Source organism: Schistocerca nitens, chromosome 8, assembly GCF_023898315.1.
Source record: "Schistocerca nitens isolate TAMUIC-IGC-003100 chromosome 8, iqSchNite1.1, whole genome shotgun sequence".
NCBI lineage: Eukaryota > Metazoa > Arthropoda > Insecta > Orthoptera > Acrididae > Schistocerca > Schistocerca nitens.
The window spans coordinates 418,507,421-418,534,946 of NC_064621.1; the positions used below are offsets into that span (position 1 = coordinate 418,507,421).

The 27,526-nt window shown below is 43.8% G+C and overlaps 2 protein-coding genes across 3 annotated transcripts in view; one reads left to right on the plus strand and one right to left on the minus strand.

Annotated features, from left to right (window-relative positions):
• LOC126199308 (elongation factor-like GTPase 1) overlaps positions 1–27,526 on the minus strand; it is a 630,571-nt gene that overhangs the window by 238,008 nt on the left and 365,037 nt on the right. The window lies entirely within an intron of this gene.
• Positions 17,174–27,526, plus strand: part of LOC126199309 (uncharacterized) — a 189,251-nt gene continuing 178,898 nt past the window's right edge. The window contains exon 1 of the mRNA XM_049936143.1: positions 17,174–17,300. Coding sequence (XP_049792100.1) covers positions 17,175–17,300 — 126 coding nt within the window. The 5' untranslated portion in view covers position 17,174. The remainder of the gene's footprint in view (positions 17,301–27,526) is intronic.

Below are 27,526 nucleotides of genomic sequence, written 5' to 3' on the forward strand. Positions count from 1 at the left end.
GCAACCCCTAGAATGCTGTTCATGAGTGGCAGCACAACAGGTCGATTGACCGGACGGACGTACAATTTTGCCGTCAGCGTACGTGGAATAAACATGAGAGCGCTACTGCTGTCATTTGAAATCATACCCCAAACCATAAGTCCAGGTGTAGGTCCAGGGTGTCTACCTCGCAGACAGGTTGTCTGCAGGCCCTCAACTGGCCTCCTAAACGACACACGACCTTCACTGCCACCGACGCAGAGCCGGTTTTCAGCAGAAAACGCAACAGATCTCCACCACTCCCTCCAATGAGCTTTCGCTTGACACCACTGAAGTTGCAAATAGAGTTGTTTGGGGAAAAGGGACTGCACACTACGGGGCGTCTGGATCGTAGTTGTCCATTAAGTATTCGATGTATAACCGTTCTTTGTGTCACTGCGGTGTCAATTACTGCTCAAATTGCTGCTGCAGATGCAGCACGATGCGACAGAGCCATACGCTGAACACAATGGTCTTCCCTCTCGGTACTGCCACTTGGCCATCCAGAGCTCACTTTTCTTGCGACCGTACACACCAGTAACCACCGCTGCCATAAATCATTTACACTGGCTAGATTCCTGCCAAATCTTTCTGCAGTACCACAGAAGGAAAATTCAGCTACTAGTAGCCTATAACATGACCTCATTCAAACTCTTAGATGTTGACAATGGCGTCTTTGTCGCTTTAAAGGTATTCTTGACCAACATTAACTCACCACGTCCAATTTCGAAGGTAATTAACGCTCACGACCTTTACAGTGTGTATTTAGAGGAACCCTGATATGCTACTAGCGCCACTGTTATACGACTGGTGCGAAATTTGAAAAGAGATCATCTTTCAGATACAGAAAAACGCCTACCGACTTTCGTTTATGTCGCACATCTCCTTCTTGGTGTTGCGATTTTTTTTTCCGTCAGTGTAGACGCTCATACTTTTCATGATGTTTTGCATTTTTGATGTAGTGGAGACGGGACGTCGCCTACACAGATGCGATCTTTTCTCCTCTGGCTGATATTTGCCATTGTGCGTAAAAAAAAGTACATGTATCTAAAAATAAAAAGATACGAAACAATTTTGACAAAACATTCATTGATTTCGACAAAAAATTCATCCACTTCGACTCATCAACTGCTTTTCGACTACACTGTACGTTTACCAGCAGTTCAAATTGTAAATGGAACGCCACCATTACGAATTCATTCAACTTTATACATCGGTACATTGTCGAGAGAAAAAAAAGAAAAAAGAAGATCCACAATACAGTAAAACAAGAAGTTAAGAAAAAATAATTACGCAGCAATTATCGCAAATGGAGGGAAAAAAACAGATTCACTGACACGGTTTGCAGACGCCTACGAGTCCCCGAGCCCTGATTCTTGTACTGTCACCTGATTTTCTGAAGGATCATGATAACCCCGAGGATCAAGGAGCGATATAGTGGCACTCACATTAAGACCCAGATGCAAAGAATTTCAGTGTTGGTGACAGTGTTTCGTGAGGGCATATAGACTTTCTCATCAAAGTATCTTTCTTCGCTCGCGTGGATTACAAGTGAGAGCAGTTTACCCATACGGAAGATATTATTATAAATCTTTGGCTCAACCCTGAGCTCATTTAAGTCGTTGACATTGCTGTACCACATCCTTTTCAGCAGATATAGCTTACACCATTTCGCGCATTTCTGCTTTTGAATGTTATTCGGGTGTTCACAGCAAGTAACGAACCTACTATAAACAAGTTGTTTTTTCTTTTAAACCTTATCGGGTTAAGCGTAAAACAATTTATTCTGTTCTTTATCCAAGATAAATTTCGTTCCTATGAACATACCTTCACAGCAGCGAAAAAGCGTAAAATATGCAATTTTCAAAACATGGATGAAACAGGTTTTTCGTTGGTGCCTACGTACAGATGCAAAAGTATTGATCGAGTTCCGGTAGCTGTGAGAACTGTTCAACGTAGCTTCGTTGCACTGTTCTACCATTGCATTCAGCACGCCCACACACGAGATGCATATCGCCAAACTCTTCATGAGTAAATCTATCTATACGCGTCTGTATCAGTGTTACAGTACCACTAACACTGACGGAAAGACAAATCCCATATCGCACCAAGCTGTTCTGAGTGCCAGCTTGAGGGCGAAGAGGAAAATGGGCACTACTATTGTCAACAGGACGTACTGTGCGTGAATGGAACAGGTTTGCTTCAAAGACACACAGCACATACAGTCGACATTTGAACCGTTGCGCAGATTGATTTATTTATTTATTCGTAGGGCTCACAAGCAGTTTAAAAATACACGAAACAATTTTGACAAAGCCTCGGGTCCGAGAGTTTTGGAACCTGTACAGAACATTGGAATAGAGATCAACATAAAAATCATTTCCGCTCTTTTTATTGCTCATGAAAACCACACATTCCATGTTGTACCACCATACAGCGAGACCTTCCGAGGTGGTGGTCCAGATTGCTGTACACACCAGTACCTCTAATACCCAGTAGCACGTCCTCTTGCATTGATGCATGCCTGTATTCGTCGTGACATACTATCCATAAGTTCATCAAGGCACTGTTGGTCCAGATTGTTCCACTCCTTAACGGCCAATCGGCGTAGATCCCTCAGAGTGGTTGGTGGGTTACGTCGTCCGTAAACAGTCCTTTTCAGTCTACTCAGGCATGTTCGATGGGGTTCATGTCTGGAGAACATGCTGGCCACTCTAGTCGAGCGATGTCGTTATCCTGAAGGAAGTCATTCACAAGAAGTGCACGAATGCCTCGCCAATATGCTGCCGATATGGTTGCACTATCGGTCGGAGGAAGGCATTCACGTATCGTACAGCCGTTACGACGCCTTCCATGACCACTAGCGGCGTACGTTGGCCCCACATAATGCCACACAAAAACAGCAGGGAACCTCCACCTTGCTGCATTCGGTGGACAGTGTGTCTAAGGCGTTCAGCCTGACTGGGTTGTCTCCAAACACGTCTCCGACGATTTTCTGGTTGAAGGTATATGCGACACTTATCGGTGAAGAGAACGTGATGCCAATCCTGAGCGGTCCATTCGGCATGTTTTGGGCTCATCTGTACCGCGCTGAATGGTATCGTGGTTGCAAAGACGGACCTCGCCATGGTCGTCGGGAGTGAAGTTGCGCACCATGCAGCCTACTGCACACAGTTTGAGTCGTAACACGACGTCCTGTGGCTGCACGAAAAGCATTATTCAACATGGTGGCGTTGCTGTCAGGGTTCCTCCGAGTCATAATCCGTAGGTAGCGGTCATCCACTGCAGTAGTAGCCCTTGGGCGTCCTGAGGAAGGCATGTCACCGACATATCCTACGTCTCTGTATCCCCTCCATGTTCGAACATCGTTTTGGTTCACTCCGAGACGCCTGGACACTTCCCTTGTTGAGAGCCCTTCCTGACACAAAGTAACAATGCGGTCGCGATCGAACCGCGGTATTGACCGTCTAGGCATGGTAGAACTACACACAACACGAGCCGTATACCTCCTTCCTGGTGGAATGACTGGAACTGATCGGCTGTCAGACCCCCTCCGTCTTACAAGCGCTGCTCGTGCATGGTTGTTTTCATCTTTGGGCGCGTTCAGGGCCATCTCTGAATAGTCAAAGAGACTATGTCTGTGATACGATATTCAGGAGTTCTGGGAACCGGAGTGAAGCAAAACTTTTTTTGATGTGTGTATAATAGGAATAAGAAAATACAAAACTACATTTAAAACTAACTAAATGTCAATATTTTGGTTCCTAATCCGTGTAAGAGCCGTATCTTCAGCTTTCATGAGGTCGCTCCAACTCCCGTGGTATGAACGTAAGGGGCATTCATATCTAAGGTGCTTGATTGTCTGTTTCGGAGCCCCACAGTCACAAACCGGAGACTCTGTAGCACCCGATTTTTAAAGAGAGTCTGCGGATCGTCCACGCCCAGTGCGAGCTCTGTGCAATTTGACCCACAGTTTCCTGTCGAGTTCTGCGCCAGCACTATCACAATTATACTTTCGGAACCACTCACGCTCTTCAGGATTTTCTATAAGTTGATAGCTCTGTTCCCACATGTCTCTCGCCCCACTATTACTGGCATCTAGCTGTTGTGCTCGTCGTAATGGTGGGTCTCTTGAACGGAGTTTATTTCTTCGTAAACTTGGTATGGCTTCCTGTATGGGTAATTCCAGGTTCTCCTGTATCTTGCGGTATTCCCTAAGCAAGGCCTCGCTTCAGCCGATTGCGCTGATATTTTCAGTGCAGTACAGATAACAGAGGGTGCCATGATCATGGTTAAAGTTTAATCTGTATTGAGTTGCTTCTGCGCTGCACCAACATAGAACGTCGATTAGCAAAACGCGTTCAGCTAGCGCGGAATTTTATCATTATTGACTATGTGTGTTACAAAGGCAAGCGCCCATTACACATGCAAAGTTACACTATAATTGCCCTCTGTGGTGCTGATGCTCGCTTTTCAGTTTGTTATCGTGACGTGAATATTGTTACTGCGCAAAGGAGAGCAAGAAAAGGACGCCGAATTTTTCAAACTTTGAAACTGATATTCTTTTTGAACTGGTCGGCTGTAATGCAAAAATTTTAGAAGGTAAAAAGCCGACAGAAATAGTGTTAGGGAGAAACTGGAAGCAAGTAGAGAGAGTACAGTCGTGCATGGCAATACAGTTTAATTCCGCTACAAGTAAGATTAAATTTTATTCGATTCAAAAATTAAAAAATTTCTGCTACTAACGTAGCAAAATGAAAACACTGTTTTCTAGGGCGCCTAGATTACCACTGTTACCAATAACTATATCAAATGCACCATTTGCATATGCCATAATGTAGGGTGTCCATTTCATTTTTCTTAAAAAATGGGACGTTTTATAAAGTTTAGAAACAACCTGGGACACTTCTGGAAAAAGAACGGGAGGCACATTTGTATGGACAAAATTTAATGGACATAAAATTTTAGCTGAGCGTCGTGCACAGAAGTGATCCAAAAGACTTTTTACAATCATTCTGCTGAACTTTGACTGCAGTTTTCACTTTAGTGTGTTTCATCAAGAACTGCGTTTTCATTTCAATTTTGTCATAAAAGTGAGCACATGATAGCCCATGAAAGTGTGTTTTGAATCAGTAACGCCTTCACTGTTTCAACTTTCATTCGGTTTTTATTTATTTATTTTTTTTTATCTGACCACTAAGAGTTCACTAAGGGTAACACACACATCTCGCTGAACAGTTTCTGCACCTCCAGTAATTAAAGATAAGGCACTTTTTGTATTCCTGTGATAATTACACTTTTGTTTTTGCATAATGAAACAGTGATTCTGTAGATTTAAAACTGTCACGTATCTACGAAACAGAAAATACAACTCAACATGAATCGGCTAGACCAACAGTGAAAAACATTAACAGTTTATAAGCAAAAATTGTGGGGTAATTTGTACATATGACGCTTCCTAGAGTATATACTTGCGCAGTAAATTGCTCTCGTAAAATGCTTAAGCCAAGGGGCATCACAAAGAAGCGGAACGTTTGAGAGTCCCAGAAAGAACTTTAGGAACAGAAGGACTGTCCCGGGAACAAGGGGACGAATGGTCACCCTAACTTAACGTCATTATTAGTCTGTTCATGCGCGAGGCAGGGTTATTCCAATAAGTAGCAAATTCCAACCTCTCGCTGACTTGACCTAAAAAAAACCACACTGTTTCTTTTGAAAGACGAAATCTCTCTCCAAATTTTCTATCCTCCGTAAACTTCGAAAGCATTTCCCTTTTCACAAGTACGCCAATACGGTTGCTGTGACGATTTACGAGTACATGGTGACGATATAACATTTCTTCAACTTCTATGACGTCTAAAACATGAAAACGCGCCGCCATCTTATTACAGTATATGTTTATTTTACTGTAACCGCGATCAATTCAAGGTAGAAGAGCCTCCGACCTCGTTCAACTTTGACTAAAATTACACGAAGGAGCTGATCACAGTTAGTGTTCAGGGAGTCGAATTTTGCGCTGAACAGGTTAAGCGCTGGCTAAACCGCGGTCAACTTTTAATCGACGCCGGTGCAGCCGGCCCTCAGACGTCAGTATCTGGGATGCTGGTAAACAGCACCGCACTGCCTGTGCTCTCAGCACGGGCCTCTTTGGGAGAAACTGTTGCGAGTCGACGGAGTACACTGGCGGCAGGGCCGCGCCTCCCCCCAGGGCGCCAGGTGACTGTCATTAGCGGCGACGTCATTGCGCTCTCTAGTGGCTGAGTAGCGGGACGCAGGCGTAAGAAAGCGGATGTCTAGTCGCTCAACGGCCGCGGGCCAGCGCTGCCGCTCCAGGCTCCCCCACTGAGCGGGTACTTTGTCCACACTGGCGATCTACCACGCACATCTATCGCCATTCAACTGGTATGAGCATGCCACAGAACAGCTGGAGCGTATAATCAAACTTTTACCTGCAATCTAGATGTTGTCAGGCAAGAGTGATAACGAATAAAAGAAGTACTATATAAGGGGCATTCACATAAAAACGAGCCGGAGGCATATTTACAGAAACCAGTACCTGTATGTTAGAAGTATTGACCCTGGCTGTTGAGACTCTTGTCCAACTGTGACACGAGGCGGTGAATGGCTGTCTCAAAAAATTCCCGGGACTGCGATGTTAACCAGTTCCGCACGTACAGCTGGACGTCGTCGTCCAAGGTGAATCGTTTTCCCCTCAGAGCCTTTTTAAGGGGACCAAAAAGGACCTAGTCACAAGGAGAGAGGTCCGGACTGCATGGAGGGTGGCCGAGAATCTCCCATTTGAATTTCTGCAGGAGTGCCGCGATTTTGTTGGCTGTATGAGGCTTTGCTTTGTCGTGGAGCAGAATGACCCAACGGGTGAGATTGCCAGGTCGTTTTGATTTGATCGGTTGGCACGTGGTGGTTAAGGTTTGCGCGTAACGCTAGGCATTCTCTGTTGTCCCGTGCTGCAGGATGTGAATCAGAACGTCAGCCATTGACCGCCTTGTGTCGCAGTGGGACAAGTATCTCAACAGCCAGGGTCAATACTTCTAACATACAAGCACTGGTTTCTGTAATTATGCCTCCAGCTCGTTTCTTTTTGAACGCCCCTTAAACATATCTTGTTTTCATTTTTTTTTTTTTTGGAGTAATTCATAAAGTGAAGCTAAGGTTTTCAGAGTCCAAAAACATGTAATAAGAATTGTTTTTGATGTGAACTCACCAACGTTCTGCAGAGGCAGTTAAAAGCACAAGGGATACTAACTAGGGCTTTTCACTATCTTTATTCCCTAACGAAATTTGTTACAAGTAATATATTTCTTTTTCAAACCAACATCTCAGTTCATGGAAACAATGCTGCAATAACAATAAACTCCACACCGATTTAAAGTTATTCATTTAGGTCCACATAGCTGTCCACTGCTCAGGAACACACATTTTCAAAACCATGCCAGCAGCCTTAAAAGTTTAACTAGTAGTAAAGTTCAATTTAAGAGGAGCCCAAAGAATTCACTGTTGGCCCACTCTTCCTACCTCCCACTGACGAATTTCTTTGCTGAATATATGGGGTGACTTAGCTGCCCCTGCCGCTGTCGTTTGATGCAGCCCGCAATTTTAAATCTGGCCTTCAAAAACCACACACAAGATTTCCATATTCTCTCCTCGCTGAACTCCAACTATGCGTAGGAAATTTAATGTGATTAAATCTTGCACTGGGGTACGTTTCGCTGGAGACCACGGCTTTCGAGTTAATAAAGAAAAACTTACAAAAGTAACCTTCAAACGAACCTCCACCACCACACTCATAGCTTATCATCCAGGATTTCTAGTGTGTTGTTCGAGGCACCCCCTCCTACCACTATACAAAAATTTGCGACAAGACGTAGTATTCTCGATATTCGACATTTTGTCTCAATTGAGTGAGCTATTACGCCACCAGCACAGTCGGCTATTTCATCAACATTAATAATTTAAACCTGTCCGTGAGGGTAATGAAAGAGAAATGACTTTTGTAAAGGTTAGGCTAAAACATATTACGTTGACAATTCGATCCAAACTTAAGCCTTACAAGCACAATAATTTCGTAGTCGGAAGGCTTGACGAATACAACCATTTAATTGTTAACTTCAAGTTGTTAAAATTCAGTGGACTGTTGGGCAAAATTTACATAAACTTCAATTTTACTGTTTTTTTAAGTGCTACACTAAGCTAGTAGCGTAATAAGGTCAATGACGGAAATAACTCCTGCAGCAACAGATTTCGTGCAGTGGTAAGAGGAGCGCCATAAGCAACTTAGTAGAAATCCTGACCAGTGGGACCGCGTTTGACTGTCACTTTTGTAGGTTTGTCTTAAATAACGCCAAAACTACGGCCTCTTGCGAAAACGTATAAAAGTACAAAATTAAACTACATTAAATTCACTACGAAAAGGCGCTGTTCGTAGGATTAAGAGTTCGCGCGTAGGTAGCGAGAGAATACACAAATATCGCGCGGCCTTTTTGAAGGCTAAATATATCATTACAGGTTTATATAAAAAGACATCGATAAGGGCAGCTGTATCGCTCTGTATATTATTAATAATATCACATAACGTGCGCGTTACATAAAATCTTACTTCTATTTATCTTCAGTGTAGTAATGTCATCCGTGTAATTAAGTGTTGTAATAGTTCCTCTGACGATCGTTGTACAAATTTCTTGTCAGCACTTAAAATACGTTTAAGATTTTTTTTTTATTTGTTCCACATCCATGAGGACCAAAAAGCTTAGGATCTACGGAAGGAACATTAGCATATCTACATTGTTTTGTAGATATGTATTATGTATTCCTATTTTATGAGATGTTCTACATCCTTGATGATCTCCTCATAATGAGTCTATAAAACAGGAAGTAAATCTAATCTAATGTATTCACGCCTAACCGAATTTAACTCAATTTTTTTTTTGTCAAGGTTCGAAAAAACAAGTTGTTTAGACAGAATTTTTGCTATCAATGGTCATTTTATAAGAGTGATTATTCTCCACAGTGCAAACTCCGCTACAGAGTGAAATATCAATGCAGAAAAAAATTCTCTATTAGTCTGAAAAAGAAGTCACGAGCACTTCACACTGAATAAACTTCAAGGGCCGCTGTTTTTATAGAAATAGGGAAAATACCACTTGTAATAACCTTGCTTCGTCCATGTACGGTCAACATCACGTGTTTCAAGGGTTTTCATCATCATTCTCAAGTGGATACAATAGTTTCCACACACGGCAAGGAGAAATACAGATCTATATCACAGTACCCACCAGAGGATGACGGTGGAGGTTTGATAAAAAGCTGTCCGATGCAGTTACCTACTTTAACTTCTCATTTAACATTTTTAAATAACTGTGAAAGAATAGACCGTCGAAGTACAGGAAGAATGCACTTCGGTTTCGCAGGAGTTGACACAAGTATTTATTGCCTCAGTGCCTCGGAGAATCCAACAGTGCCTTTAATACGTGGTGATCACATCGTGCATCGAAGGGTCGAAAGGTGCGCACAGACGGAAATCTTCGTCTATACTCCAAAAGCCACGGGGGAAATATTATCACTACCCAACGCCCTGCATATACATGTGGATCAGTGCTGACACACCTCTTCATGTAGTTGAATTTATAATCCCTTCAATGGATTTACAAAAAAAACTGTCAGCTGTTCTCTATACAAGAAAGGTAAATAATAAGTTTCAGATCAGTTCTCCACTGACTGCGACCTGACAATGTTTTCATCAATTGGAAAGCTACGCTCTCGTCATCAGTTATTATAATAGTGAAATGCTATCAAACACGACCATCTCTGGCTACTGTACTGACTTTTCTTTGCTTCCTGTGGTAGGTGTGACTGCGGCGGCAGCCAAGTGTGAACGTAACAAGCGTGAGTTCATCTGAATGAAAGTAACTTTCACTCTGCACGGAAACTGAGCTGATTTCACCTCGGGCAGGGACAATAGATCAGTGTGCCGCAGGCTGCACTGAAACCCAGAGCCGCAAATCCGGGATCGATACTCTCTCGTCAATGATGCCGCGTGTACACAACAGTACAGGCTGACAGGCGCTTACTAGAGCGTACCGACGCAGTAGGAAACGCTCGCTTACAGCGTTGCGGTAGGTGGAGCTCAGGAGGACTGCAGTCCTGTGGAACGTTTCTATTTTCCATATCACATAACAGACTAGTTGGCCACACTCGCCGAGTCAGTCACAATGAAAGGGTGGAAAAAATCGAACAGCTGAACTATTACACTGGAAATACTTTGCCATATTCCTGTATAACGAAAAGGTATATACGACAGCGATTAGTGCAAGAGATAAATGGGACTACAACTTCGTCGGGAACTTAAATATAAACAATAATGAAAGTGGAGATAATCGACATGTGCAGATGACCTTCAATGGAACCAAGACGTTCTCGTTCAAAAATCGTCTTCAATAGTGAATCACGTACTGACTTCAAAACCACGAGATGTCTTATACTTAACACACTGTTTCGATACATAAAACGCATTTTCTCGTATCGTGACAGCCAATCAGTAAAAATTAATTCCTTCACTCAACATTATTCGACCCAGTGAACTTTTTGTTGCGAGTCACGGCTAATATGTGAATCAACGCCTCTACGCTGCACTCATTAGGGAGAGGCGGGATTAAAAAAAAATGTTGAAATGTGTGTGAACTCCTAAGGGACCAAATTGCTGAGGTCATCGGTCCCTAGACTTACACACTACTTATAGCCTATATCAAGTTATGCTAAAACAACACACACACATGTCCGAGGGAGGACTCGAACCACCGGAATGAGGGGTCGCGCAATCCGTGACATGGCGTCTCTAACCACGTGGCCACTCCGCGCGGCACGGGATTCAACCTGCGATAATCACCGCGATATTGATTTCAGAATGTCGGGATCTTCCCATCAATAAGACTGTGGCCAAATCTTTCAGCTATGTTTTATTTATGTTGGGGACTCAAACCATTTAGTCAACATCGCACATGAAATCTTTATTTCGATTGATTCCTAGTTTCGGCTAAGAACCTAGCCGTCTTCAGACCATAAAACATCCTTGATTAGTGTTGGTGCCATTACGGCTTCACACAGTATTAAAACCTTTCTTAAAATGACAGCATCCATGCATGATATAATTAATAACAGCTTTTCATCATTCGTGGCCAGAATAATTGAATGATGATCATAAAACAAAAGCGTTATGCCGTTACAACGTAGTAACTGACAAAATCAGTGTTTCAATCATTTCGTAGCAGAGATCATCACATATATGTTTTGGCACCCGATGCCCATTAAAACATATATATGATGATCTCTGTTACGAAATGCTGTAACACTGATTGTGTAAGTTACTAAATTGTAACGGCATAACGTCTTTGTTTTATGATCATCGTTCAATTACTCTAGCACGAACGATAAAAAGCTGTTTTTAATTATGTCATGTATGGATGTAGTAATTGTGTGGAAGATTTAGAGGCTGTGTGAAGCGTAATGGCACCAAAACGAATTAAGAATGTTTTATGATCTGAAGGTGGCTAGACCGTTAGCCGAAACTAGTAATCGATAGAAACAAAGAATATTTCAAGTGTGATCTTGACTGTGTGGTTTTCAGTCCCTAACACAAATAAAAAATTTACAACAGACCGCGTATTTCCTGGGTGACAATGTCAACAAATTTTTCTTTCATCTAAGTTTGTCTAAATTACTTATCTGTCTCTGATGACTCGGATGTCGATGACTTGGGACACTCAAAAAGAAGGATAAAAAATTCATTAAATCATTCCACGCAAATTGTATGAACTGATGGTTTCATAAGACAGTGCAGTGGTTTGTCGACTGGAAAATTAAACCAGATATGTTTTTGGCCGAAACGCTTTGAACAATGAGTGAAGTATTTTCTATTACTTGAGAGCCTAACTAGTTTAGTGAGTTTGTTATCCTTCTCTCTCTCTCTCTCTCTCTCTCTCTCTCTCTCTCTCTCTCTCTGTGTGTGTGTGTGTGTGTGTGTGTGTGTGTGTGTGTGTGTCCGAGATCATCGACATCTTTGTTATCAGGGACGGAGAAATCACACTCAGACATACACTCCTGGAAATTGAAATAAGAACACCGTGAATTCATTGTCCCAGGAAGGGGAAACTTTATTGACACATTCCTGGGGTCAGATACATCACATGATCACACTGACAGAACCACAGGCACGTAGACACAGGCAACAGAGCATGCACAATGTCGGCACTAGTACAGTGTATATCCACCTTTCGCAGAGATGCTGGATGTAGTCCTGTGGAACGGCTTGCCATGCCATTTCCACCTGGCGCCTCAGTTGGACCAGCGTTCGTGCTGGACGTGATGACCGCGTGAGACGACGCTTCATCCAGTCCCAAACATGCCCAATGGGGGACAGATCCGGAGATCTTGCTGGCCAGGGTAGTTGACTTACACCTTCTAGAGCACGTTGGGTGGCACGGGATACATGCGGACGTGCATTGTCCTGTTGGAACAGCAAGTTCCCTTGCCGGTCTAGGAATGGTAGAACGATGGGTTCGATGACGGTTTGGATGTACCGTGCACTATTCAGTGTCCCCTCGACGATCACCAGTGGTGTACGGCCAGTGTAGGAGATCGCTCCCCACACCATGATGCCGGGTGTTGGCCCTGTGTGCCTCGGTCGTATGCAGTCCTGATTGTGGCGCTCACCTGCACGGCGCCAAACACGCATACGACCATCATTGGCACCAAGGCAGAAGCGACTCTCATCGCTGAAGACGACACGTCTCCATTCGTCCCTCCATTCACGCCTGTCGCGACACCACTGGAGGCGGGCTGCACGATGTTGGGGCGTGAGCGGAAGACGGCCTAACGGTGAGCGGGACCGTAGCCCAGCTTCATGGAGACGGTTGCGAATGGTCCTCGCCGATACCCCAGGAGCAACAGTGTCCCTAATTTGCCGGGAAGTGGCGGTGCGGTCCCCTACGGCACTGCGTAGGATCCTACGGTCTTGGCGTGCATCCGTGCGTCGCTGCGGTCCGGTCCCAGGTCGACGGGCACGTGCACCTTCCGCCGACCACTGGCGACAACATCGATGTACTGTGGAGACCTCACGCCCCACGTGTTGAGCAATTCGGCGGTACGTCCACCCGGCCTCCCGCATGCCCACTATACGCCCTCGCTCAAAGTCCGTCAACTGCACATACGGTTCACGTCCACGCTGTCGCGGCATGCTACCAGTGTTAAAGCCTGCGATGGAGCTCCGTATGCCACGGCAAACTGGCTGACACTGACGGCGGCGGTGCACAAATGCTGCGCAGCTAGCGCCATTCGACGGCCAACACCGCGGTTCCTGGTGTGTCCGCTGTGCCGTGCGTGTGATCATTGCTTGTACAGCCCTCTCGCAGTGTCCGGAGCAAGTATGGTGGGTCTGACACACCGGTGTCAATGTGTTCTTTTTTCCATTTCCAGGAGTGTATATGAATGAAGGAGTTGACCACAGTCTGTCAGTGTTTATTCATTTCTTTCTCTTTTTAAATGTCTCCATACCACTTAATTTCACAAATCTCCTACATCCTCTAACGGAAAAGTGCTTTTGGTGAATTTCCCCAATCCGCACAAATATTGCAAGACGCTATTCACAGATCATTATCGTCGATTAAATTAAAACAGTGAAGGAGATTGTAAATCTATGCAAGCCCAAGTAAAGAGCCGGCATTTCAGAGATTGCTTAAAGAATTACTGGAACACGGTTCGGAACGTTAGAGTAGTGTTCGTGTTTCACCCGCCTCTCTAAGTCTCTGCAGATGCCGAAACCCGTATCGGTTCGCGGCAAACAAACTGTGACTACATCATCATGTGGGTAAATAAAAGTATGATTTTTACAACGGCGCCAGACAATGTTCTATGGTAAAAATGATGTTATCTTTTTTCTGTCCGCAATTTAAGTAGAAACTCTACATTGCGAATCCTGGCCAAACACTGAACTTAAAACAGAGCAAAAAATAAATCGCCAGGATATTGGACGTTGAAATATCGGAAATACGATGGATGAAAAACTCGGTTCCCATAAACACGGTGCGTCAAACACTGTTATCTGTCAGCACAGTGTCTCTCTCTGGACAATGGAACATGTACGAGTGGGCTCAAGATTGTGGACTGCCATCCAGCCGTACAACATCTCATGATCCAATACACACATTCTCTTTGTGCAGATTTTATTAAGACGATTATAGCACTGCGTGTATAATTATTTTCAAAGTCGTGATACTTCGTCCTTAATATATCAAATAAAAATCCTTAATATATCAAATAAAAACTCATTTCCATTTTGAAAACGGGCCTCAATTAACCAGTTTCTTTTCCCTCTATTTCTGTAGTCAGTCTTAAACATCACATATCATGTTCCTACAAATCGGGAAAACATGTGTTAAAATTACCGTGGATCAGAAACGAAAGAAGAACACAAATATACGGATACATAAAAAACGCTTTTTTCCCTTCACTTCGGATGACAAGACCTCGTCCGGTCTCTTTCAATTATTGGTCCTCTATAACGAGGCAACCTAACGCGGTTAAACCAGCCTAACAGCCATGGTGCTTCTTCGTTGCGCCTGGCGTAGATAAGGAGAAACTACGTTGTTTTGTTCTTATATCCAAAAATATTAAAGCGATGCAGCGACTGCTTAAAGACAGCTTCGTTCTAGTATTTCCCACATGTTTTTTTTATGTTTCAGCTGCGTGCGGCAGGTACCTACCGCAACATCAGTAATTTGGACAAATTGGCCCAGGATAAGACTAGTGAAACAAGCACAAAATTATATGTGATCAGTCAAAAATTGCATCTCGTGCTTGTTCTAACTGGGTCCATGACACTGAGGTCACTAAAATCAGAAGGTGTAGAAACTGTCCTTAGTGAGGCCCCTAAATTCAAAATGCATAACAGCAATCCCTACTTGTATGGGGAAGCGGGCGCTTGAAGCTGAGGGGTTACTCGGAAATACATTCGCTGTTCATAGCGAGTTGATCTCTCAAACCAAAGGCATATTATATTCATGACGTCAATTACAAATTGACTACAAAGTGATCACAACGGCAGTCGCAGCAGTCATTTGCTCTTTAACTGATGGCCTAGAGTGCTTATTCCATTATTTTTATTGAGTACCAGCGAATATTCACCAAAAGGATAGCCGAGGTAGTCACCAATTCCTGGACGCGTATTGGTGTAATTTTTAAGAATTACCTAGACATGAGGAAGCTTTCATCGAAATTGCTGCGGAAATCTCTCAACAAAGGTCACAAGAAGGCACGAATTGAGACATCCAGAGCGCTTTTGGTCCATTTTGATGATGGAAGGTACATTATGACTAGATTAGCGACTCAGAATGAAGCATAACTCCAAGTTATTGTCGCGAAAGCGAGGAATATATCCAAAGGAATAGCGCCTCAGTACGAACCACGCGATCGAAGAAATTAAGCACCCTAAAATCATCAAAAAAAGCCACATGGCGTAAGTTTTCTGGTACAAAGACGATGTCTTATTGGTCAGGGCTCTAGCGTAACCGGAGGCTACTCGATTATCTGAATGTGGCAGTAGGAAGCTGATGAAACGGATCCCTTTGCTGCAGGACAAGGCATCTTCCCGTACGACGCAAGTAGTGGCTGCCAAACTGAAGACCCTATATTTTCAGTTGTTCGACTATCCCCCATGTTCGCCTAACGTAAGTCCTTCGGCCTACCGTCTATTTCCAAACTTGAATTCCAAACAATGTGAGCATCGTGTAAAGGCAGGTTTGCCATAGCGACATTTCTTCGTAAGAATATGACTCGGCAAAGAAACGTCGTTAACACTGCTGAAGACTACACGCGCTGGCAATAATTTCTCAGCAAACAATACATAACGGACCACTTCACCGAAAAGTGGCGGTTGTAATTGATTATGAATCTAAATACACCATAGGAATTTCACCGAAAACAATTTCAAATACTTTTTCCAATCATTTACTTTAAATTCATTCACCATGGAATTAGTTTCCGAATAAGGACAACGTTATTTTAATACACATTGGAAAATATTTGTATATTAATCTGTTAGAAACATGAGTAGAAACAAAAATAAAGTAATATTTGTAAGTCGTATCTGTTCTTCAACATGCCCGAAAGAACAGCCAACACTTTTATCCAGCAGCCACTACGAATTAAGACGCAAAGGAATTACAGACAATGGTTGCGAGTGGGCACTGATTTAAATCAAATGGTGTCTGTTCTTTCGAACATGTCAGAAAGAACACACACGAGGCCAGGACGGAGAATTCTCTCTCCTGTGCGGATGCACACCACGCTCGAACTCTTACGGGAATCAGCGAAATGCCGCGAGTAATGAGGATAACGGGGAAGGGGCAGTACGTCAGTAGTGCGTGGGTAAGTTGAGAATTTGGGTCTGAAGGGAGGCGCACTGGGGTAGTACGTGCAGTTGCGACGACCACTGTGTCTGGATGGCTTATTGGTGCGAGCATGTGCCTGGTAAGCAAGAGGCGCGGCTCCGACTTCCAGTCCGGCACAAATATTCAACTTTTAGCGTTGATTTAAATCAATGCCTACTCGCAGGCCAATGTCTGTAATTCCTCTGTGTCTCCAATAAAAATAATAATCGGATTCCGAACGGGGGGGGGGGGGGGGGGTGCAGAAGTGTCAGGCCGCGACGCTATCCATTGTGTCACCGCTTCGGTTGAACCATTTACTCCTTCAAAGGCACGTAAAGTACCTAGAAAACTCTGAATATCTGAATATGTTTTCACGGGCACTGTCGAGTATATACGGGTAAGCTGAGACACGTGTCCGCTTATTTTGACTCCTCTTCCACTGAGTGAAGTTTCTGGGAAACCGAGTTACGGCACCTGAAGTGTTCTTCTCGTAAGTGGTAGAGCGGAAGGAGTAGTTTATACGGCCAGCTGTATCACGACTAGCAGTTTGTAATTCAGCGACGACATCCATAAGACACTGGGCGGCGGCGGCGGCGGCCTAGAAAGGCGTGCCGCGTGTATTTTGTGAGGCGCAGTGGCGGCGGCGGCAGCGGCGGCAGAGGCCGCCCCTGGTGGGGGAGGAGCGGCGGCCGGCGCGGAGGCCGTAGTCTGCGCGAGGACATGGCCACGACCGGCAGCTCTGGCCGCTGCCGCTCCCCCCGGCCACTGCCTCTGCTTCTGTCGCTCCTGCTGGCGCTCGCCGACCTCTGCGGCGCGTTGGCCGCCAGAGCCAACTCCACCGCCCAGGTAAGCGCGGGATTTCAAAATAAAGGCAACTCGGCCAGCAACTGTGCGTAGTCAACGTAGCCACCAGCGAGGTATTTGTGCACTGAAGCCACTAATAAAAAATGATGGACAGTTTCTCAAGGACTTAGACAGATTAAGTAATACACCAAATAAATCTTTTACATTATTTTAACTCCAGTGCGTGTTCCGAAGCTCGTCCCAACATCAGAACTGACAAGTTTGGAAAGAAGATACCAGCTTAACAACTGAAAATGCTATATTCTCTTTTCTCTGTGAGGTATTGGATAGGTTAAACAAAAGGTTTCGAGCGATAGGGATATTTTATGATTTTACTAAGGCGTTTGATTGTGTTGATCACAAAATATTGCTCTAAAAGTTGGACCATTTCGGAATACGTGGATCAGCACACAACTGGTTCACCTCTTACTTTACCAAGAGACAACAAAAGATCATTATTCACAGTGTTGAGAATGGCTGTGATGTGGGGTTTGAGTGGGGTATGGTAAAACGGCGGGTGCCACAGGGATCAGTGTTGAGGCCACTCCTGTTCCTTATGTATATACATGACACGTCCTCTAGTGTCACGGGTAACTCTAAAATATTTCTGTTTGCTGATGACACTAGCTTGGTAGTAAAGTACGTTGTATGCAACATTGGCTCGGTAGTGCAGTTCATGACATAAGTTCATGGCTTGTAGAAAAGAAACTAACGCTAAAACACAGTAAAACTCAGTTTTTACAGTTTCTAACACACAGTTCAACAAACCCGACGTTCTAATTTCACACAATGGGCATATGAAACTGAACAGTTCATATTTCCAGGTGTTCAGATAGATAGTAAACTGTCGTGGAAAGCTCACCATCAGGATCTTGTTCAAAGACTTAATGCTGCCATTTTTACTATTAGAATGGTATCTGAAGTGAGTGGTCGTTCATCACGAAAATGAATCTACTTTGCTTATTTTAATTCGCTTATGACGTATGGTATTATATTTTGGGGTAACTCTTTTCACTCTGAAATGATATTTTTGGCTCAAAAACGGGCGGTTCGGGCAATGAGTGGGATAAGTTCGCGAACCTCTTGTCGACTTCTGTTCACGAGTCTGGTTATCTTGACACTGGCCTCTCAATATGTATATTCCTTACTGTCATTTCTTGTTAACAATATTAGCTTATTCCCGAGAATAAGCAGCTTTCACTCAGTTAATACTCGGCAGAAATCAAATCTGCATTTTGATCGCACTTCCCTAAATCTTGTGCAGAAAGGTACACTACTGCATCCATTTTCAGTAAGCTACCACTAGAATTCAATAATCTTAGCAGTAATCCAGGCGCTTTCAAATCGAAACTGAAGAGTTTCCTCATGGGTCATTCCTTCTATTCTGTCGAGGAGTTGATTGACAAATTAAACTGATTCTTGTTGTATTGTTGATTGCGTTTACTTAAAATTATGGCTTCACTTTTTTCGGATTCGTAAACATTTTAGTTTTATCTGTTATTACTTTTATGTTGTAATCTCATGTACTGACATGTTCCATGACCTTGCAGATTTCCTCCTCAATTTGGTCCAATGGAACTTGATGTGTAAATAAATAAATAAAAGTAACCGGGACAATGAATGAGGAGATGAATCCAGGAGCCCTCCACCGCATTTTTTTAAAACTGACAACAAAAATCTAATTGTAACGCTTGAAAAGTAAATATTTAGGCCCGAAAGAGACTAAAGAAAGTGGGAGAGTTAATTTAAATGCTACTCCGTTGGTTTACACTCTACTGTGACGTCACAGCGTGAACATCAGTACGCCAAACCGCAATATAACTGCAAGCTTACGCACCCACTGTGGTGAAGATAGCGGGGCACCACTGTATTGGAGAAGTGCCTGACTTGTGTATGTTATACAGATGATGTGCTAAACAGAGGATGAAAAGATATTGCTGTAGTTCTGAAATATACTGATTTACAAAATGATGCGGCGAAAAAGATTTTGTTGTCAAAGTACTAAAATAAAATAAGTAACGAATTCCGTAATTTTAGCAGCGGCTCCCGTACGACCGTAATTTTAGCCTAGACATCGTGATGATTACGGACAAATCATAATACCTGGCATGCCTGCGTCATCATCGTCACCATCAGGTGGATTTTGATGTTATTAGACTACGTACTGTGCTAGTGACATGCTCATGCATCGTCCACTTGAGAGATAGCTATGCGACAACAAGCTAATGTGTCGTCTTGTTCTTCTGAAGAAACGATTAGCGGAATCTACAGACTGAAAGGTGTTTCATAAATTGCTGTATCAATACTAAAGCGCCAGACTATGGATCCAAGGTCTCTAGTTCAGTCCCTGGTCCAGCCCTACGGTTTTCGTCTGTTACTTATTACTTCTGCCACATCTGACAAAGTCAGCTAATGTGAAGGATTCCGATTTCCACCTTGTTTCGGAAGCCACGTTAAACTTTAGCTCCCCCTGTGACTGGATCGTAGATGGGTAAGTCATTTACAGGTCGGAGGTATGCAACGTCATACCACCTCCATGCTGACAAAGAGAACATGGCAAGTGCCACAACCCAACTTCCCAGAAACTTCGCTCAGCGGAAGAGGGCTCAAAGTAAGCGCACAAGTGTCTCGGCTTATCCATAGATACTCGACCGTTTCTGAGAAAACGACAGTCAAAGTTTTTGAGGTACTTCATATGCCGTTGAGCACGTAACTACCTCAGTGGAAGCGCTGGCGCAGTTGCTGATGTCGTGGCTTAGCACTTTGTGCCCCGTATTCGAAACCCGATTATTGTTTTCATTTTATTTTTCTCTTTGGTATTTATCTACCCATTTCTGTAGAAACTTACTGTACGAATTTTTCCTATCAAGAGAGATAAGGGCGTTATATTAATTGTAAAATTACAACTGGTTTCACAATAAGTGTCATACATTTATTATTTACTGTATGTGTGTGCGGTCCATTACTGTCTGTTCGCTCTGACAACTGATTCGGGAACGACGTGACTCCCTTACGGATTCCCTCAAGAGGACAAAACCAGCTGGGTGGATCAAAATCGATTGAATACAAAATCCTCCTTGTAGGCTGCAGGAATAAATGGATATACCTGCTGGCCGACAGAAATCCACTTCTCGGGAACAGGTACGCAACACCACTATATTACTGACAAGACGCACAACAGGAATTTGACTAAAAAAATTTAAAATAATTAATTATTGTTTTACAAATTTGCGTAGTAACATGGGTTGGTAGACGAAAAAAAAAAATGAAAGCAATAATCGGGTTCCAAACACAGGGCACAAAAATTTGAAACCTCGACGTTAGCCACTGTGCCAACGCTTGACTTACGTGATTACGTGCTGAACGACATATACAGCACTTCAAAAACTTTGAATGTCGTTTTCTCAGAAACGGTCGAATATTTACGGATAAGCCAACACACGTGTTCGCTTATTTTGACCCCTCTTCCATTGGGCGAAGTTTCTGGGAAGTCAGGTTGTGGCACTTGCCGTATTCTCCTCGTGATGATGATTGATGGTCACTTCACTTTTTTTTTTTCATTTTGTGCAGGGTATTATATCGCACCGCAAGTGGTTGTCACTACACATTTCAAAATCACAAGATTCTGCAAGTCTTATAATGTAAAGACGTTAGCTGTTACAAAAATTCTGGGCACTTGCGAGCGACGCTTCAAACATACTGAGATTTATTAATGATAGGGAATTCTTAGTTCTATATAGTGTACTACCATTAAACTAATTATTTTTATTTTAAAACACAACGAAACTTCGATGCGAATCAGTACTATTGATCTGTAGATTTTGGCAGGTCTACTTCACTGCATCGTGTACTTAAATTAATATTAAATTTAATATACAGGGTGATTCAAAAAGAATACCACAACTTTAAAAATGTGTATTTAATGAAAGAAACATAATATAACCTTCTGTTATACATCACTACAAAGAGTATTTAAAAAGGTTTTTTTTCACTCAAAAACAAGTTCAGAGATGTTCAATATGGCCCCCTCCAGACACTCGAGCAATATCAACCCGATACTCCAACTCGTTCCACACTCTCTGTAGCATATCAGGCGTAACAGTTTGGATAGCTGCTGTTATTTCTCGTTTCAAATCATCAATGGTGGCTGGGAGAGGTGGCCGAAACACCATATCCTTAACATACCCCCATAAGAAGAAATCGCAGGGGGTAAGATCAGGGCTTCTTGGAGGCCAGTGATGAAGTGCTCTGTCACGGGCTGCCTGGCGGCTGATCCATCGCCTCAGGTAGTTGACGTTCAGGTAGTTACGGACAGATAAGTGCCAATGTGGTGGCGCTCCATCCTGCTGAAATATGAATTGTTGTGCTTCTTGTTCGAGCTGAGGGAACAGCCAATTCTCTAACATCTCCAGATACTGTAGTCCAGTTACAGTAGCACCTTCGAAGAAAAAGGGACCAAAAACTTTATTGGCTGAAATGGCACAGAAAACGTTCACCTTAGGCAAGTCACATTCATACTGAGTTGTTTCCCGCGGATTCTCAGTGCCCGATATACAGACATTGTGACGGTTGACTTTCCCGTTAGTGTGGAAAGTTGCTTCATCACTAAACACAATCTTTGAAACGAAAGATTCATCTGTTTCCATTTGAGCAACGATAAAATCACAGAAATCGATTCTTTTAATCTTATCAGCTGCAGACAGTGCTTGAACCAATTTCAGACGATAAGGTTTCATAACTAACCTTTTTCGTAGGACTCTCCATACAGTTGATTGTGGAATTTGCAGTTCTCTGCTAGCTCTGCGAGTCGATTTTCCTGGGCTGTGAACAAATGCTTGCTGGATGCGTGCTACATTTTCATCACTCGTTCTCGGCCGTCCAGAACTTTTCCCTTTGCACAAACACCCATTCTCTGTAAACTGTTTATACCAACGTTTAATACACCACCTATCAGGAGGTTTAACACCATACTTCGTTCGAAATGCACGCTGAACAACTGTCGTCGATTCACTTCTGCCGTACTCAATAACACAAAAAGCTTTCTGTTGAGTGGTCGCCATCTTAGCATCAGCTGACGCTGACGCCTAGTCAACAGCGCCTCAAGAAAACAAATGTACAAGTAAATGAAACTTTATAGCTTCCTTAATTCGCCGACAGATAGTGCTTAGCTCTGCCTTTTGTCGTTGCAGAGTTTTAAATTCCTAAAGTTGTGGTATTCTTTTTGAATCACCCTGTATATTGCTTGCAATTTACAGGTATGACACTGATAAAATTGGGACACTTTCAATGACCCTGACAACATTTGATTGTTTATCATATAGTGCATTTTGGCTGTTCTACTTATTGTTTACGATAATCTCAAGCTCTTCGTTAAGGACCATCTTACTTCGATGATACTGGTAATGTGCTCAAACGTATGTGCAGTGTCCCTCATGTGTATCGTGTCGACAGCTTCAAGATACATGCAGTGCAGTGCAGTTGATTTTAAAAAACGTAATTGTTGACGCATTCTATCCAGAACAGAAAAACAGTTCTCAGTCATCAGCATTCCAGTGCTGTAAATAACGCTAATCGTTTCTTCACTACTGCAAGACAACACATAATCTTCTTTCCACAGAAACGTCTGCCAATCACACGATACACGTAGTCACCACAAGTACACTCTTCGATGATTTTTCTTTAAAAAAAATAAAAAATAAAAAATAAAACAGACCCACACCTGATGATGATGGTACGATCTTTGAAACTATCAGTGGACTTAATAACGAAAGTGGCTGAATTACTGACCAATGACTATCATATGTGTACGAAGCAACCAACGGTGAAGTTCGGCGATGCGGGATTCCAAACCTCCGCGCAAGTTTTTCTGCGAATTGATTCACTGATGCTCATTTTACTAACTGTGACGACTCTGTTCCCAGATTTTAAAAAAAAAAGTTTGTACAACTTTTCACTGAGATTTTGAACAATGAGGAAAACTGTCGGTGACGATTCGGACATGATAAGGAACAAATTATATTTAATAAAGACACAATAGAGGCAGATTTATACACTGTGTGCAGCACCCTGTATTGTGAATTCCAGTGGGTGATGCGATGTAGTTGCCCGTGGGAGTGAGGGGGCGGGCAAGACCACACTCACATACCAGCCACGTGAGTCTGCGTACTGCCGGACGCACTTCTTGATAGCAAGCCGCTGCCGCCACAGTCAGCACTGCCGCACCTTTTCAGGATACTAAACCGAGTCCTTCGTGGCAACAAAATAGCCGCTAGCATAGAAACCATGCATGTACTAACACATATTCTTAGAAATATTTGTTGCTTTTCCGTACCGATCGCCTCCCACAGTTTGTCTTTCTTGTTCAGTTTCACTCTGTTTACTAAAAGTATCGTAATCGATAGGCGAAACAAGTGGCGAGTTTCACAGTGCAAGAGCTGTACACTCCTGAGTTCTTGATTTTAAAAAACGTAATTGTTGACGCATTCTATCCAGAACAGAAAAGCAGTTCTCAGTCATCAGCATTACACAGATTTCCAAGTCATATATACAGGGTGTTACAAAAAGGTACAGCCAAACTTTCAGGAAACATTCCTCACACACAAAGAAAGAAATTATGTTATGTGGACATGTGTCCGGAAACGCTAACTTTGCATGTTAGAGCTCATTTTATTACTTCTCTTCAGCCGGCCGGAGTGGCCGTGCGGTTCTAGGCGCTACAGTCTGGAACCGCGAGACCGCTACGGTCGCAGGTTCGAATCCTGCCTTGGGCATGGATGTGTGTGATGTCCTTAGGTTAGTTAGATTTAAGTAGTTCTAAGTTCTAGGGGACTGATGACCTCAGAAGTTGAGTCCCATAGTGCTCAGAGCCATTTGAACCAACTTCTCTTCAAATCACATTATTCATGGAATGGAAACACACAGCAACAGAACGTACCAGCGTGACTTCAAACACTTTGTTACAGGAAATGTTCAAAATGTCCTCCGTTAGCGAGGATGCATGCATCCACCCTCCGTCGCATGGAATCCCTGATACGCTGATGCAGCCCTGGAGAATGGCGTATTGTATCACAGCCGTCCACAATACGAGCACGAAGAGTCTCTACATTTGGTACCGGGGTTGCGTAGACAAGAGCTTTCAAATGCCCCCATAAATGAAAGTCAAGAGGGTTGAGGTCAGGAGAGCGTGGAGGCCATGGAATTGGCCCGCCTCTACCAATCCATCGGTCACCGAATCTGTTGTTGGGAAGAGTACGAACACTTCGACTGAAATGTGCAGGAGGTCCATCGTGCATGAACTACATGTTGTGTCGTACTTGTAAAGGCACATGTTCTAGCAGCACAGGTAGAGTATCCCGTATGAAATCATGATAACGTGATCCATTGAGCGTAGGTGAAAAAACATGGGGCCCAATCAAGACATCACCAACAATGCCTGCCCAAGCGTTCACAGAAAATCTGTGTTGATGACGTGATTGCACAATTGCGTGCGGATTCTCGTCAGCCCACACATGTTGATTGTGAAAATTTACAATTTGATCACGTTGGAATGAAGCCTCATCCGTAAAGAGAACATTTGCACTGAAATAAGGATTGACACATTGTTGGATGAACCATTCGCAGAAGTGTACTCGTGGAGGCCAATCAGATGCTGATAGTGCCTGCACACGCTGTCCATGGTACAAAAACAACTGGTTCTCCCGTAGCACTCTCCGTACAGTGACGTGGTCAACGTTACCTTGTACAGCAGCAACTTCTCTGACGCTGACATTAGGGTTATCGTCAACTGCACGAAGAATTGCCTCGTCCATTGCACGTGTCCTCGTCGTTCTAGGTCTTCCCCAGTCGCGAGTCATAGGCTTGAATGTTCGGTGCTCCCTAAGACGCCGATCAATTGCTTCGAACGTCTTCCTGTCGGGACAGCTTCGTTCTGGAAATCTGTCTCGATACAAACGTACCGCACCACGGCTATAGCCCGTGCTAATCCATAAATCAAATGGGCATCTGCCAACCCCGCATTTGTAAACACCACGTTCGTGATGAACACTAACCCGTTGATGCTACGTACTAGCCGGCCGCGGTGGTCTCGCGGTTCTAGGCGCTCAGTCCGGAACCGCGCGACTGCTACGGTCGCAGGTTCGAATCCTGCCTCAGGCATGGATGTGTGTGATGTCCTTAGGTTAGTTAGGTTTAAGTAGTTCTAAGTTCTAGGGGACTGATGACCATAGCTGTTAAGTCGCATAGTGCTCAGAGCCTGCTACGTACAGATGTGCTTGATGCTAGTACTGTAGAGAAATGAGTCACATGTCAACACAAGCAACAAAGTCAACATTATCTTCCTTCAATTGGGCCAACTGGCGGTGAATTGATGAAGTACAGTACATACTGACGAAACTAAAATGAGCTCTAACATGGAAACTAAGCGTTTCCGGACACATGTCCACATAACATCTTTTCTTTATTTGTGTGTGAGGAACGTTTCCTGAAAGTTTGGCCGTACCTTTTTGTAACACCCTGTATATTATACAGGGTGAGTCACCTAACGTTACCGCTGGATATATTTCGTAAACCACATCAAATACTGACGAACCGATTCCACAGACCGAATGTAAGGAGAGGGGCTAGTGTAATTGTTTAATACAAACCATACAAAAATGCACGGAAGTATGTTTTTGAACACAAAAATACGTTTTTTTTAAATGGAACCACGTTAGTTTTGTTAGCACATCTGAACATATAAACAAATACGTTATCATTGCCGTTTGTTGCATTGTAAAATGTTAATTACATCCGGAGATATTGTAACCTAAAGTTGACGCTTGAAACCTCCGACGTTCAGTTGCGTGTTGTAACAAACACGGGCCACGGTCGGCGAGCAGCATCTGCAGGGACATGTTTACGATGACGACCGTGTTTACGAGTGTGGCTTAGTGCACTGTTGTGGTTTGGTCTAGCTGTCGCAGTGTCCGCATGTAGCCCTTGCTGCTATTGTAGTTCTGCATTCGTCTCCGCACGCAGACCAACTGTAGTACACCGTGTTACCAGACGTCTGTGATAGTGTAGTGTTTTAGGAACTGTGACCATGGTGTATTCGAACTCTGAAAAGGCGGCGATGATACTCATCTATGGCGAGTGTCGACGAAATGCAGCTGAAGCCTGCAGGGTGTATGCAGAACGGTACCCGGACAGAGAGCATCCAACGTGCCGCACATTGCAAAACATCTACCGCCAACTGTATTCAACAGGTATGGTCGTAGCACGCAGACGGGTCCGTAACAGGCCCGTCACAGGAGAAGCGGGTGCAGTTGGTGTGTTAGCTGCTGTTGCCATGAACCCACACAGGGGTACACGGGACATTGCGAGAGCCGGTGGACTGAGTCAAATTAGTGTCATGCGCATACTGCATCGTCACCGCTTTCACCCGTTTCATGTGTCGCTACATCAGCAATTACATGGTGATGACTTTAATCATCGAGTACAATTCTGTCAATGGGCATTAACAGAGAATGCGTTGCAGTTCTACCTGTTTACCGATGAAGTGGGTTTCACAAACCACGGGGCAGTGAATCTACGGAACATGCATTACTGGTCCGTGGACAATCCTCGCTGGCTCAGACAGGTAGAGCGACAGCGACCGTGGACTATAAATGTATGGTGCGGAATCATTGGCGACCACCTCATTGGTCCTCACTTCATTGCAGGGGCCCAAACTGCAACATACATCGCGTTTCTACAAAATGATCTGCCAACGTTGCTCGAAAATGTCCCACTGGAAACGCGTCGACGTATGTGGTATCAGCATGATGGTGCACCTGCACATTCCGCAATTAACACTAGGCTGACCCTTGACAGGATGTTCGACGGGCGTTTCATAGGACGTGGAGGACGCATAAATTGGCCAGCCCGTTCTCCTGATCTTACACCTCTGGACTTCTTCCTGTGGGGTACGTTAAAGGGGAATGTGTACCGTGATGTGCCTACAACCCCAGAGGATATGAAACAACGTATTGTGGCAGCCTGCGGCGACATTACACCAGATGTACTGCGGCGTGTACGACATTCATTACGCCAGAGATTGCAATTGTGTGCAGCAAATGATGGCCACCACATTGAACATCTATTGGCCTGACATGTCGGGACACACTCTATTCCACTCCGTAATTGAAAACGGAAACCACGTGTGTACGTGTACCTCACCCCTCATGGTAATGTACATGTGCGTCAGTGAAAAA